This window comes from Salvelinus fontinalis, chromosome 22, assembly GCF_029448725.1.
Source record: "Salvelinus fontinalis isolate EN_2023a chromosome 22, ASM2944872v1, whole genome shotgun sequence".
Classification (NCBI taxonomy): Eukaryota; Metazoa; Chordata; class Actinopteri; order Salmoniformes; family Salmonidae; genus Salvelinus; species Salvelinus fontinalis.
This window is the reverse complement of record NC_074686.1, coordinates 33,939,386-33,955,159: the sequence shown is the minus strand read 5'-3', so window position 1 is coordinate 33,955,159 and position 15,774 is coordinate 33,939,386. Positions and strand designations below refer to the sequence as shown.

The 15,774-nt window shown below is 48.1% G+C and overlaps 1 protein-coding gene across 5 annotated transcripts in view; it reads left to right on the top strand.

Moving 5' to 3' along the window:
• Nucleotides 1-15,774, top strand: part of LOC129820230 (CUB and sushi domain-containing protein 3-like) — an 805,004-nt gene that overhangs the window by 417,045 nt on the left and 372,185 nt on the right. For all 5 annotated transcript variants that reach the window (XM_055877256.1, XM_055877257.1, XM_055877255.1 and 2 more), the window contains one exon: nucleotides 4,421-4,542. In XM_055877256.1, the coding sequence (XP_055733231.1) occupies nucleotides 4,421-4,542 (122 nt within the window). The remainder of the gene's footprint in view (nucleotides 1-4,420; nucleotides 4,543-15,774) is intronic.

Genomic DNA, 15,774 nt, shown 5'->3' with positions numbered 1-15,774 from the left:
TCTCTTTATCTCTTTATCTCTTTCTCTCTCTCCTTCTCTTTCTCTCTCTTTCTCTTTCTGTCTGTCACACAAACACATACGTAACACATCATGCAGTCCATATATACACACACACACACACACACACACACACACACACACACACACACACACACACACGCACGCACGCACGCACGCACGCACGCACGCACGCACGCACGCACGCACGCACGCACGCACACACACACACACACACACACACACAAACTGGCATATGTACACTACCGTTCAAAAGTTTGGGGTCACTTAGAAATGTCCTTGTTTTTGAAAGAAAAGCACATTTTTCTCCTCCCTCACTGAGACCATTGTGTACGTCTGTCCCCTCTGTTTGTGTCACAGTCCCCCGATCCCCTGTCACACCTCCACCCACCTCTCCTCCTCTCCCTTCCTCTACAAAGTTTTCCGGCACTTTCTTTCTCACCGTGGTACACTGACCTTTAGATGGCCACTATATCACTGACTGGGTATCACCTGCGTGGCTGGTTGTTCCTGCGGCTAAAGGCTGCACAAACTAATTACGGAAGATGCCACTTGAAATCATGCAGAAAATTGCCTAGATCTATACATTCAGGACAGCCCAAGGGTACGCAGTGTTAATCACACATTTCTATTTAACCGTTCATTGACGCTCTGTTTTGTCTATCTCTCTCTCTCTCTCATTATCTCTGTCTATCTTTCTCATTCTCTCTGTCTTTATCTCTCTCTATCTCTCTCTCATTATCTCTGTCTGTATCTCTCTCTCCCTCACTCTCTCTGTCTGTATCTCTCTCTCCCTCACTCTCTCTGTCTGTATCTCTCTCTCCCTCACTCTCTCTGTCTGTATCTCTCTATCTCTTTCTCTCATTCTCTCTGTCTGTATCTCTCTATCTCTTTCTCTCATTCTCTCTGTCTGTATCTCTCTATCTCTTTCTCTCATTCTCTCTGTCTGTATCTCTCTATCTCTTTCTCTCATTCTCTCTGTCTGTATCTCTCTATCTCTTTCTCTCATTCTCTCTGTCTGTATCTCTCTATCTCTTTCTCTCATTCTTTCTGTCTGTATCTCTATCTCTTTCTCTCATTCTCTCTGTATGTATCTCTCTATCTCTTTCTCTCATTCTCTCTGTCTGTATCTCTCTATCTCTTTCTCTCATTCTCTCTGTCTGTATCTCTCTATCTCTTTCTCTCATTCTCTCTGTCTGTATCTCTCTCTCTTTCTCTCTCTCTCTCTGTCTATCTCTCTCTCTCTGTCTATATATCTCTCTCTCTCTGTCTGTATCTCTCTCTCTCTCTCTCTGTCTGTATCTCTCTCTCTGAATATCTCTTTCACTCTTTCTCTCGTCTGTATCTCTCTCTCTCTCTCTCTCTGTCGCTTTCTGTTTCGATGAGTATCTGTTATTGCTCTCCGATAACAAGATTGTAATAGGAAGTGTGTTGCTTTTATTAAAAAGAAAATACTAATTAGCAAAGTCATATTGTGAAGAGGAAATATTATTTCCACGACGCTCGTTGCTCTCAATGTTTCTTAATGGTACTCTCCCCATGTCAGCTAGCTGATGCTGATTAGACAGTTCATCGACTCTATGTCTATTATTTCCTGTACAGATTATTTAAAACGTTAGCGTCAGAACTCGAGAATTAAAGAGACCGTGCCATTTGTTTTATTGTATCTTACCAGCTCAAGGATATTAGATAACCTCTAAAGTGGCAGTCGTTCACATCTCCTATTATGAGCATGACTCTGACATGATAAATACCCAGGAATGACTTTCTCAGCTGCCTGGCTCACTGGCTCGTAGTACTACTGAAACACTTCTCCCCTGGAAAACATAGAAATAAAGCAACCAATCATGTAAATGAAGCAGAAAGGGAATGGGATGTTTTTTACTCCCTTCTTTAATCCTATGGGTACACTCTATTTGGCTTTCAGTCAAATCAAATCAAATTGTATTCGTGACATGCGTCGAATACACCAGACCTTACAATGAAATGCTTACTTACAAACCAACAATGCAGGCTTAAGAAAATATCCACAAAAAAGTAAGAGATAAGAATAACAAATAATTAAAGAGCAGCAGTAAATAACAATAGCGGGGCTATATACAGGGGGTACCGGTACAGAGTCAATGTGGAGACTATATACAGGGAGTTACGGTACCGAGTCAATGTGGAGACTATATACAGGGGGTACCGGTACAGAGTCAATGTGGAGACTATATACAGGGAGTTACGGTACAGAGTCAATGTGGAGACTATATACAGGGAGTTACGGTACAGAGTCAATGTGGAGACTATATACAGGGAGTTACGGTACAGAGTCAATGTGGAGACTATATGCAGGGGGTACCGGTACAGAGTCAATGTGGAGGCTATATACAGGGGGTACCGGTACAGAGTCAATGTGGAGGCTATATACAGGGAGTTACGGTACAGAGTCAATGTGGAGGCTATATACAGGGGGTACTGGTACAGAGTCAATGTGGAGGCTATATACAGGGGTCACCGGTACAGAGTCAATGTGGAGGCTATATACAGGGGGTACCGGTACCGAGTCAATGTGGAGGCTATATACAGGGGGTACCGGTACAGAGTCAATATGGAGGCTATATACAGGGGGTACCGGTACAGAGTCAATGTGGAGGCTATATACAGGGGGTACCGGTACAGAGTCAATGTGGAGGCTATATACAGGGGGTACCGGTACAGAGTCAATGTGGAGGCTATATACAGGGGGTACCGGTACAGAGTCAATGTGGAGGCTATATACAGGGGGTACTGGTACCGAGTCAATGTGGAGGCTATATACAGGGGGTACCGGTACAGAGTCAATGTGGAGGCTATATACAGGGGGTACCGGTACAGAGTCAATGTGGAGGCTATATACAGGGGGTACCGGTACAACGTCAATGTGGAGGCTATATACAGGGGGTACCGGTACAGAGTCAATGTGGAGGCTATATACAGGGGGTACCGGTACAGAGTCAATGTGGAGGCTATATACAGGGGGTACCGGTACAGAGTCAATGTGGAGGCTATATACAGGGGGTACCGGTACAGAGTCAATGTGGAGGCTATATACAGGGGGTACCGGTACAGAGTCAATGTGGAGGCTATATACAGGGGGTACCGGTACAGAGTCAATGTGGAGGCTTTATACAGGGGGTACCGGTACAGAGTCAATGTGCGGGGGCACCGGTGTCGAGGTAATTTAGGTAATATGTACATGTAGGTAGAGTTATTAAAGTGACTATGCATAGATAACAACAGAGAGTAGCAGCAGCGTAGAAGAAGGGGGGGGGGGTGCAGATAGTCTGGGTAGCCATTTGATCAGCTGTTCAAGGCTTCAGGGTAGAAGCTGTTTAGATGCCTCTTGGACCTGGACTTGGCGCTGCGGTACCGCTTGCCGTTCTGGTACATGCCAACTGAAACCATAGCTTAAGGTTCACGGTGTGGTTTTCGAATGTAGCACTCACGAGCCAAACGGGACCCTGAAAACTGTTCATAATCGTGAACAATGACGTTCATTTCATATGATATATTACGTCCTGCAATTTTTTTGTGGGGGGGTGATATGTTACAAGCTCCAAACGGTACTATATGAAATGTGAATTTGTAAGTGCTTAAGATCCCATTAAATCTCTTTAATCTTTTACTTCAGGGTTTCTCGGTCGTCTTTAACAAATCTACTTTGAAACAGAAGTAAACAACTCACACACATGGTTATGGGCTTAACAAAAGGAAGACACCTGTACCATGTCACATATAGAGTTGAAATTTTTGGAATTTCGAGTTTGCGTTCTAATATTACACTATATACTGTACATCACAGAAGACTCAAATATAACAAAACTGTTTGACAGAAACACTGGATTTTCTGAGGTAATAACATTCCTCCCATGGGGCCACTAGGTGGCAATTTGGTCATTTGACTGCAGGAAACAAATCTGATTCAGATAGCAGCAGGCAGAATATTTAAAAGTATAATTCTTGGTAGGAATCTTAGGGCCATTCAACCTGACTTTCTCTATGTTCTGCCGATATTTCATTAATACGAGCATTCAATGTGAGCCAAATCCGTAGACCTAAAGTGCTGTCTTACACACACACACACTCACACTCACACTCACACTCACACTCACACACACACACACACACACACACACACACACACACACACACACACACACACACACACACACACACACACACACACACACACACACACACACACACACACACACACACACACACACCCTGTGGCATTTGGCAACATCTGTCTCTAATTAACCACAACTTTTGTGTTTGCCAGGTTGTTAAATGTCAAAATGTTAAATTAATAACCATTATTATTTATTTCTCTCTCCTTCTCTTTCTCTCTCTCCATCTCTTTTTCATTTTGTTACAGTGAAAACATGCGGATCTAATCTTCAAGGTCCTTCTGGGACATTCACTTCTCCCAACTTCCCCATCCAGTATGAGTCCAACGCTCAGTGTGTCTGGATTCTCACCGCCACCAACCCCAACAAGGTAGGCTGCACTAACCAACACAGAGAGAGAGAGAGAGAGAGAGAGAGAGAGAGAGAGAGAGAGAGAGAGAGAGAGAGAGAGAGAGAGAGAGAGAGAGAGAGAGGAGAGAGAGAGAGAGAGAGAGAGAGAGAGAGAGAGAGAGAGAGAGAGAGAGAGAGAGAGAGAGAGAGAGAGAGAGAGAGAGAGAGAGAGAGAGAGAGAGAGAGAGAGAGAGAGAGAGAGAGAGAGAGAGAGAGAGAGATGTTGTACTGTAATGTAATATTAATCCTACAAACTAGTATGAATGTGTTATTACGCAGGCCAACCCTTGGGAAATGCCCTGTAGTCCTAACTCTATTCCATATATAGTGCACTGCATTTGACCAGAGCCCTCGCCCTATTCCATATATAGTGCACTGCATTTGACCAGAGCCCTCGCCCTATTCCATATATAGTGCACTGCATTTGACCAGAGCCCTCGCCCTATTCCATATATAGTGCACTGCATTTGACCAGAGCCCTCGCCCTATTCCATATATAGTGCACTGCATTTGACCAGAGCCCTCGCCCTATTCCATATATAGTGCACTGCATTTGACCAGAGCCCTCGCCCTATTCCATATATAGTGCACTGCATTTGACCAGAGCCCTCGCCCTATTCCATATATAGTGCACTGCTTTTGACCCCTCATCCAGTGATGATCCAGTAGGGAGGCAGGTGAAGAGGTGTCCTCACCTCTCCTTCTCCTCCCAGTCTCTGTTTTGTATTCCAGCCTCATTCCCTACCCCACCCTCTCAGGGTTGCCTGCCTGCCGGCGTTGTCGTTGAGGCTCAGCAAAATGTGTGTCAGCTCTCTGGCTCATGGACCCTTTACCTGCTCCTCCTGGCCTTCCATAAGATCTGCCTCTGCCCTCTCTCTCTCCTCTCTCTTTCCTCTGCCCTTTCTCTCTCTCTCTCTCTCCTCTCTCTTTCTTCTGCCCTCTCTCTCCTCTCTCTTTCCTCTGCCCTCTTTCTCTCTCTCTCTCCCTCTCTCTTTCCTCTGCCCTCTCTCTCTCCTCTGCACTCTCTCTCTCCTCTCTCTCCTCTGTCCCACCCTCTCTCTCTCTCTCCCTCTCTCTTTCCTCTGCCCTCTCTCTCTCTCCTCTGCCCTCTCTCTCTCCATCACCCCAGCCGTACAGTGTGTTCAAGGCTCCACATGCTGTTTTATGTGAGGCTGGCTGATGGCATTTGCTAGTTACTGTAGTTATATTGTTGGGCAGTGTCTTTTTATTTGCAGGGTTCCTCTTTTAACGGCTGTACTTGAGTTTAATCCACAGCGTTGATATGTGCTCACTAGAACACTGCAGAGAGATTGTGTGTGTAAGTGTGTGTCTTTTTGTGGGTGTCTGTGTGTGTTTCTGGGTGCACAAGTGTGTGTTTGTGTGCGTGGGTGTATCCTCCAGAAGGGTGGTGATTGGGGGGTCGAGGGTTCTCCTGGTTTTATGGGATCCCATACTGTGGCTCTGCTGTCTGTTACCTCTCAGAGGTGTACTCAGAGAGAGAGAGAGAAAGGGAGATGTGTGAAGGGAGAGGGGGAAAGAGACTGAAATGGAGGGAGGAAGGGAGGGGGAGAGAGAGGGAGAGAGGGGGAGAGAGATCATGCACATCATTACAACACTGTATATGTACACAATATGACATTTGAAATGTCTTTATTCTTTTGGAACGTTTTTGGAACGTTCTTTTGGAGTGTAATGTTTACTGTACATTTATTGTTTATTTCAATTTAGTTTATTATCTTTTTCACTTGCTTTGGCAATGTAAACATACATTTTACATGCCAATAATGCCCTTCAATTGAAATTGGAAAAAATTGAGAGAGATAGACAGTGAGCGAGATAGTGAGAGAGAGACAGTGAGAGAGACAGTGAGAGATACAGAGAGAGAGACTGTGATAGAGACTGTGAGAGAGGCTGTGAGAGAGACAGTGAGAGAGACAGTGAGAGAGACAGTGAGAGAGACAATGAGAGAGACAGAGAGAGAGAGTGCAGGAATGGGGCAGGAATGGGGAGAGAAAGAAGAAAAAAGAGAGAGAGAAAGACAGAGAGAGACTTATAAGAGAGAAAAACTGATAGCAAGAGAGACTGAGTGAATGAGAGAGCGAGGGAGGAAGAGAGAGGATAAGAAGAGAGAGGAGAGGAGAGGAAGAGAGAGGGGAGGTAGAGAGATGAGAGGAAGAGAGAGGAGAGGAAGAGAGAGGGGAGGGAGAGGAGAGGAAGAGAGAGGGGAGGTAGAGAGAGGAAAGGGAGAGAGAGGAGAGGAAGAGACAGGGGAGGAAGAGAGAGGAGAGGAAGAGAGAGGGGAGGAAGAGAGAGGAGAGGAAGAGAGAGGAGAGGAAGAGAGAGGGGAGGTAGAGACAGTTGAGGTAGAGAGAGGGGAGGAAGAGAGAGGAGAGGTAGAGACAGTTGAGGAAGAGAGAGGAGAGGTAGAGACAGTCGAGGAAGAGAGAGGGGAGGTAGAGACAGTCGAGGAAGAGAGAGGAGATGTAGAGACAGTCGAGGAAGAGAGAGGAGAGGAAGAGAGAGGAGAGGAAGAGAGAGGAGAGGTAGAGAGAGGGGAGGTAGAGACAGTCGAGGAAGAGAGAGGGGGGTAGAGAGAGGGGAGGTAGAGACAGTCGAGGAAGGAGAGAGGGGAAGAAGAGAGAGGAGAGGTAGAGACAGTCGAGGAAGAGAGAGGGGAGGTAGAGACAGTCGAGGAAGGAGAGAGGGGAGGAAGAGAGAGGAGAGGTAGAGACAGTCGAGGAAGAGAGAGGGGAGGTAGAGACAGTCGAGGAAGGAGAGAGGGGAAGAAGAGAGAGGAGAGGTAGAGACAGTCGAGGAAGAGAGAGGGGAGGTAGAGACAGTCGAGGAAGAGAGAGGGGGGGTAGAGACAGTCAAAGAAGAGAGAGGAGAGGTAGAGACAGTCGAGGAAGGAGAGAGGGGAAGAAGAGAGAGGAGAGGTAGAGACAGTCGAGGAAGAGAGAGGGGAGGTAGAGACAGTCGAGGAAGGAGAGAGGGGAAGAAGAGAGAGGAGAGGTAGAGACAGTCGAGGAAGAGAGAGGGGAGGTAGAGACAGTCGAGGAAGGAGAGAGGGGAGGAAGAGAGAGGAGAGGTAGAGACAGTCGAGGAAGAGAGAGGGGAGGTAGAGACAGTCGAGGAAGAGAGAGGGGAGGTAGAGACAGTCGAGGAAGGAGAGAGGGGAAGAAGAGAGAGGAGAGGTAGAGACAGTCGAGGAAGAGAGAGGGGAGGTAGAGACAGTCGAGGAAGGAGAGAGGGGAAGAAGAGAGAGGAGAGGTAGAGACAGTCGAGGAAGAGAGAGGAGAGGTAGAGACAGTCAAGGAAGGAGAGAGGGGAAGAAGAGAGAGGAGAGGTAGAGACAGTCGAGGAAGAGAGAGGGGAGGTAGAGACAGTCGAGGAAGGAGAGAGGGGAGGAAGAGAGAGGAGAGGTAGAGACAGTCGAGGAAGAGAGAGGGGGGTAGAGACAGTCGAGGAAGAGAGGGGGGGTAGAGACAGTCGAGGAAGAGAGAGGGGGGGTAGAGACAGTCGAGGAAGAGAGAGGGGAGGAAGAGAGAGGAGAGGAAGAGAGAGGGGAGGTAGAGACAGTCGAGGAAGAGAGAGGGGAGGAAGAGAGAGGAGAGGAAGAGAGAGGGGGTAGAGACAGTCGAGGAAGGGAGAGGAGAGGAATAGAGAGGAGTGGTAGAGAGAGGCGAGGTAGAGACAGTCGAGGAAGAGAGAGGAGAGGAAGAGAGAGGGGGGGGTAGAGACAGTCGAGGAAGAGAGAGGGGAGGTAGGGAGAGGGGAGGTAGAGACAGTCGAGGAAGGCTGTTGTAAAGGGAAAGGATGGACCTACAGGGAGCTGTTAGTGATGAACACAGCAGCCCCACATGACACCTGGATTGATTCAGCTCATAACCACATTTGTAATAAAAGAGGGTGGAAGAGCCCTGCGATCGCTGTCTCCAAAGACCCCGGGCAGCGGCATGCCTCGTAATTGATATGAGTAATTGACAATTATTTATCCACAGGCGTTGACTGAAGGATTCAGGAACAAATTAAACATGTCATTACCCAGAGCAAATATCAAACAGCAGCGCTCGTAACGGGGCAGAATGAGGGCGATAAAGTGGAAATGCAGTCTTATGGCTAGCCAATGTTTTAGCTACATGTAGGCCTGTGTATTCATTCACATTCTCTTTGTATGGTTGTTTGCAGAGGTGGGTTAGAACACATCCAAATATTCTGTATAAATTATTTAAAAAATATTTATGAATATCTGTATATTTTGGCTCAATTACTGTATATTCAGGTGCCATATACTGTATCACCACAGACCTGGGTAAGATTGTAAATGAAATCTTTCAAATACTTTGATTGTTTTCTTGAGTCTGAGGAAAGACAGAGAGACTTACGGGACTATTCCGTTGGTTCCATTGTGGCAGGCAACCTCAATCAAGCACAGATACATTATTCCCCAGATTTTACAATACCATGATCCCAGGCCTGATTGTTCCCTTACGTAGGGACAGTGTGTGTTCTCTACTGGGTGTTACTTTTGATATGAAGTTAGATACTCACTTTGAACTCATGGTTTTGTCGAAGCTAAAACGTTACTGTCCAGTCATAAAGTAGGTGAACAAACCAATTTCTCCCTCCATTCAATGTCATGTACTGACCTTCCCTATCGCCTGTCGCCTCTGTTGCCTGTCGCCTGTCGCCTGTCGCCTCTGTCGCCTGTCGCCTCTGTTGCCTGTCGCCTCTGTCGCATGTTGCCTCTGTCGCCTGTCGCCTCTGTCGCCTGTCGCCTGTCGCCTCTGTCGCCTGTCACCTCTGTCGCATGTCGCCTGTCGCCTCTGTCGCCTCTGTCGCCTGGCGCCTCTGGCGCCTGTCGCCTCTGTCGCCCCTGTCGCCTCTGTCGCCTCTGTCGCCTCTGTCGCCTGGTGCCTGTCGCCTCTGTCGCCTGGTGCCTGTCGCCTCTGTCGCCTGGTGCCTGTCGCCTCTGTCGCCTCTGTCGCCTGGTGCCTGTCGCCTCTGTCGCCCCTGTCGCCCCTGTCGCCTCTGTCGCCTCTGTCGCCTGGTGCCTGTCGCCTCTGTCGCCAGGTGCCTGTCGCCTCTGTCGCCTGGTGCCTGTCGCCTCTGTCGCCTGGTGCCTGTCGCCTCTGTCGCCTGGTGCCTGTCGCCTCTGTCGCCTGGTGCCTGTCGCCTCTGTCGCCCCTGTCGCCTGGTGCCTGTCGCCTCTGTCGCCCCTGTCGCCTCTGTCGCCTCTGTCGCCTCTGTCGCCTGGTGCCTGTCGCCTCTGTCGCCTGGTGCCTGTCGCCTCTGTCGCCTGGTGCCTGTCGCCTCTGTCGCCCCTGTCGCCTCTGTCGCCTGGTGCCTGTCGCCTCTGTCGCCTCTGTCGCCCCTGTCGCCTCTGTCGCCTCTGTCGCCTGGTGCCTGTCGCCTCTGTCGCCTGGTGCCTGTCGCCTCTGTCGCCTCTGTCGCCTGACGCCTCTGTCGCCTGGTGCCTGTCGCCTCTGTCGCCTGGTGCCTGTCGCCTCTGTCGCCTGGTGCCTGTCGCCTCTGTCGCCTGGTGCCTGTCGCCTCTGTCGCCCCTGTCGCCCCTGTCGCCTCTGTCGCCCCTGTCGCCTGGTGCCTGTCGCCTCTGTCGCCCCTGTCGCCTCTGTCGCCTCTGTCGCCTGGTGCCTGTCGCCTCTGTCGCCTGGTGCCTGTCGCCTCTGTCGCCTGGTGCCTGTCGCCTCTGTCGCCCCTGTCGCCCCTGTCGCCTGGTGCCTGTCGCCTCTGTCGCCCCTGTCGCCTCTGTCGCCTCTGTCGCCTGGTGCCTGTCGCCTCTGTCGCCTGGTGCCTGTCGCCTCTGTCGCCTGGTGCCTGTCGCCTCTGTCGCCCCTGTCGCCTCTGTCGCCTGGTGCCTGTCGCCTCTGTCGCCTGGTGCCTGTCGCCTCTGTCGCCTGGTGCCTGTCGCCTCTGTCGCCTGGTGCCTGTCGCCTCTGTCGCCCCTGTCGCCTCTGTCGCCTGGTGCCTGTCGCCTCTGTCGCCCCTGTCGCCTCTGTCGCCTGGTGCCTGTCGCCTCTGTCGCCTCTGTTGCCTGGTGCCTGTCGCCTCTGTCGCCTGGTGCCTGTCGCCTCTGTCGCCTGGTGCCTGTCGCCTCTGTCGCCCCTGTCGCCTCTGTCGCCTCTGTCGCCCCTGTCGCCTCTGTCGCCTCTGTCGCCTGGTGCCTGTCGCCTCTGTCGCCTCTGTCGCCTGGTGCCTGCCGCCTCTGTCGCCTGGTGCCTGTCGCCTCTGTCGCCTGACGCCTCTGTCGCCTGGTGCCTGTCGCCTCTGTCGCCTCTGTCGCCTGACGCCTCTGTCGCCTGACGCCTCTGTCGCCTGGTGCCTGTCGCCTCTGTCGCCTCTGTCGCCTCTGTCGCCTGTCGCCTGATAGGTGATACTAAGGATTTCGCTGCATTGATGTCAACAATCATGTCACGTCAGATCTGTGATCACCACAATTAAGGAAGGAATTAAGGAAGGAAGGAAGGAATAAAGGAAGGAAGGAAACCACTGGTCACACCATGGCATTTTAACTTGAACATTTTCAGTAATATTTAATAATACAGAGTCCATGATACCTTGGCTATATAGACGTGGTACCAGTACAGAGTCCATGATACCTTGGCTATATAGACGTGGTACCAGTTCACCTGCATTCTAGCTATTTGGGGTTTTAGGCTGGGTCTCTGTACAGCGCTTCGAGATATTAGCTGATGTACGAAGGGCTATATAAAATAAACTTGATTGATTGATTGATTGATTGATTGATGATAACTTGGCTATATAGACGGGGTACCAGTACAGAGTCCATGATAACTTGGCTATATAGACGTGGTACCAGTACAGAGTCCATGATACCTTGACTATATAGACGGGGTACCAGTACAGAGTCCATGATACCTTGGCTATATAGACGTGGTACCAGTACAGAGTCCATGGTAACTTGGCTATATAGACGTTGTACCAGTACAGAGTCCATGATACCTTGACTATATGGACGGGGTACCAGTACAGAGTCCATGATACCTTGACTATATAGACGGGGTACCAGTACAGAGTCCATGATACCTTGACTATATAGACGGGGTACCAGTACAGAGTCCATGATACCTTGACTATATAGACGGGGTACCAGTACTGAGTCGCTGTGCAGGGCCACGAGGTGATTGAGGTATATATGTACATGTAGGGTAAAGTGACTAGGCAACAGGATAGATAATAGACAGTAGCAGCAGTATACTGTAGGTAGGGGTAAAGGTGACTAGGCAACAGGATAGATAATAGACAGAAACAGCAGTATACTGTAGGTAGGGGTAAAGTGACTAGGCAACAGGATAGATAATAGACAGTAACAGCAGTATACTGTAGGTAGGGGTAAAGTGACTAGGCAACAGGATAGATAATAGACAGAAACAGCAGTATACTGTAGGTAGGGGTAAAGTGACTAGGCAACAGGATAGATAATAGACAGTAACAGCAGTATACTGTAGGTAGGGGTAAAGTGACTAGGCAACAGGATAGATAATAGACAGTTACAGCAGTATACTGTAGGTAGGGGTAAAGTGACTAGGCAACAGGATAGATAATAAACAGTAACAGCAGTATACTGTAGGTAGGGGTAAAGTGACTAGGTAACAGGATAGATACAAGACAGTAACAGCAGTATACAGTAGGTAGGGGTAAAGTGACTAGGCAACAGGATAGATAATAGACAGTAACAGCAGTATACTGTAGGTAGGGGTAAAGTGACTAGGCAACAGGATAGATAATAGACAGTAACAGCAGTATACTGTAGGTAGGGGTAAAGTGACTAGGCAACAGGATAGATAATAGACAGTAACAGCAGTATACTGTAGCTAGGGGTAAAGTGACTAGGCAACAGGATAGATAATAGACAGTAACAGCAGTATACTGTAGGTAGGGGTAAAGTGACTAGGCAACAGGATAGATAATAGACAGTAACAGCAGTATACTGTAGGTAGGGGTAAAGTGACTAGGCAACAGGATAGATAATAGACAGTAACAGCAGTATACTGTAGGTAGGGGTAAAGGTGACTAGGCAACAGGATAGATAATAGACAGTAACAGCAGTATACTGTAGGTAGGGGTAAAGGTGACTAGGCAACAGGATAGATAATAGACAGTAACAGCAGTATACTGTAGGTAGGGGTAAAGTGACTAGGCAACAGTATAGATAATAGACAGTAACAGCAGTATACTGTAGGTAGGGGTAAAGTGACTAGGCAACAGGATAGATAATAGACAGTAACAGCAGTATACTGTAGGTAGGGGTAAAGTGACTAGGCAACAGGATACATAATTAACAGTAGCAGCAGCATATGTGATGAATCAAAAGAGTTACTGTAAAAAGTGTCAATGCAGATAGTCCAGGTAGCTCTTTGATGAACTATTTAGCAGTTTTATGGCTTTGGGGTAGAAGGTTGGTTCCAAATGTGGTGCATTGGTACCTCTAGCAGTGCGCTAGCAGAGAGAACAGTCTATGACTTTGGTGGCTGGAGTCTTTGATCATTTTTATGGCCTTCCTCTGACACAGACTGATATAGAGGTCCTGGGTGGCAGGGAGCTTGGCCACAGTGATGTACTGGGCCGTACGCACTACCCTCTGTAGCGCCTTGAGGTCGGATGCCAAACAGTTACCATACCAAGTGGTGATGCCACCAGTCAAGATGCTCTCAATGGAACTTTTTGAGGATCTGCCCAATATGTTTGGCCTCCTGAGGTGGAAGAGGCATTGTCGTGCCTTCTTCATGACTGTGTTGGTATGTTTTGAACATGTTAATTCCTCAGTGATCTGGACATTGAGGAGCTTGAATCTCTCCACCCGCTCCACTACAGCTCTGTCAATGTGGATGGGGGTGTGCTCGGCCCTCTGTTTCCTGTATTCCACGATCATTTCCTTTGTCTTGCTGAAGTTGAGGGACAGGTTGTTCTCCTGGCATAACACGTTTGCAAACCCTGCCATACATGACGAGTGTCAGAGACGGCCTAGTAGGATTCGATCTTAGTCCTGTATTGCTGCTTTGCCTGTTTGATGACTCACTGGAGGGCGTAGTAGGATTTAGTGTCCCGCTCCTTGAAAACTGCAGCTCTAGCCTTTAGCTCAGTGCGGATGTTGCCTGTAGTCCATGGCTTCTGGTTGGGATATGTACGTACAGTCACTGTGGGATGTCGTCTAGGCACTTATTAATGAAGCCGGTGACTGATGTGGTAAATTGCTTATTGTTACCGGATAAATCCTGGAACATTCCAGTCTGTGCTAGTGAAACTTTGAGCACATCACTGGTACTTCCTGGTTTCGTTTTTTCATGTAAGTAGGAATCAGGAGGCTAGATTTATGGTCAAATGTGCCAATGGGAGGGCGAGGGAAAGCCTTGTAGGCATTTATGTGTGTGGAGTGATAAACTTTGATTAATTAATTTTTATTTGTTGCCCGTAGTTGCACAGTTTTTACCTCAGTAAAAATGATGTAAAACTACATTTTCCTACACTAAAATCAGCAGAAAATGCTTTTCTTATGGCCCGATACAGCTCAATGAGCGCGGTCTTAGTGCCAGCATCATTTTGTGGTAATAAATAAACAGCTATGAAAAATATAGATGAAAACTCTATTTGTAAATAGTATGGTCTGCAGCTTATCATGATGTATTCTAACTCAGAAAAGGAAACTCAAAACTTCCTTAACATTAGAGATTGCGCACCAGCTGTTGTTAACAAAGGGACACACCCTTCCCCCTTAATCTTACCCGAGGCTGCAGACCATTATTGACAATGCGATAAGCGATAAGTATCGTCTGCTTCTGCACCATCGCTTCCTCTTCCTAGTCCGGGGGATTAGGGCATAGTCCAGAGTAAGCAGAACGTCCAGAGTAGAAATTGTCATTCAAATCGAGGTTAGTGATTGCTGTTATGATCTGCAGAAGCTGTTTTCGTTCATAGGATATTATGGCGGAGACATTATGTACCAAAAAAGATCCGATCAGCTTAAAAATACACACAAAATAGCAGATGGTCAGGACCCCATAAAACGGCTGCTATCCATCCATTGCAGCTCCCTCTCAACCAGTAACAAATATCAAATATCAAATCTAAGCAGGGCTTGGTTAAAATCCTGTATGGGAGACCAAAGTTCAACTGTAGATGTAGATAGATTAACTTTCCAGTAGGAGGTGCTGTCCAGCCTACTATTTTTTCTTCTGATAGTGGACATAACGTTGAAGATCAGACGTTGTTTCAAAGGTACAAATTCAACATATTTTATACAAAATTTGTTGAAAATTCGTTAGAATGATGACATAAACCTGTGGTTGAAATTCCACCCTCAAAATAACAGTCCAAATACATGGGTATTTTCCATCTAGATTCCATGTCACAATATGTTCATGTTGATTGGGGCCTCCCGAGTGGCGCAGAAATCCAAGGCACTGCATCGCAGTTCTAGAGGAGTCACTACAGACCAGGGTTCGATCCCGGTCTGTATCACAACCGGCCGTGATCGGGAGTCCCATAGGGCGGCACACAATTGGCGTAGCATCGTCCGAGTTAGGGCAGGGTTTGGCCAGGGGGGCGATTTATTTGGCTCATGATGCTCTAGCGACTCCTTGTGGCGAGCCGGGCGCCTGCAGGCTGACCTCGGTTGTCAGTTGAACGGTGTTTCCTCCGACACGTTGGTGCGGCTGGCTTCTGGGTTAAGTGGACGGTTGCTAATAGGCGAGGTTTGGCGGGTCATGTTTCATAGGACACATGACTCGACCTTCACCTCCCGAGCCCGTTGGGGAGTTGCAGCGATGAGACAAGATCGAAATTGGGGAGAAAAAGGAGGTAAAATATCAAAAAATGTAAATGAAATAATAACAAATAAATAACATTGATTCAACCAGTTTGTGCCAAGTGGGAAGAAAGGGATGAATTTAGAAATATTCAAACTAGACCCTTGTCACAAACCTGCAATGACCAGTCCACAAGCACTCCGTCTGATTAGATGAGAGTACCAATGCACTGGCCTGACTATTACAGGATCCATGGCCAGGGCCAGAAACATAAAACCTACAAGAGCCTTAAAGTTTAGTCCTGGCAGTTAGTTTCTTACCCTAAAGGTACATTTTGAGACACTCCTGAATGTTCAGAAGGCTGTTATGAAATTGTTTGGACATATTCCCATGGCGATGATGGATGGAAGGGAGGGAGCCTTGTG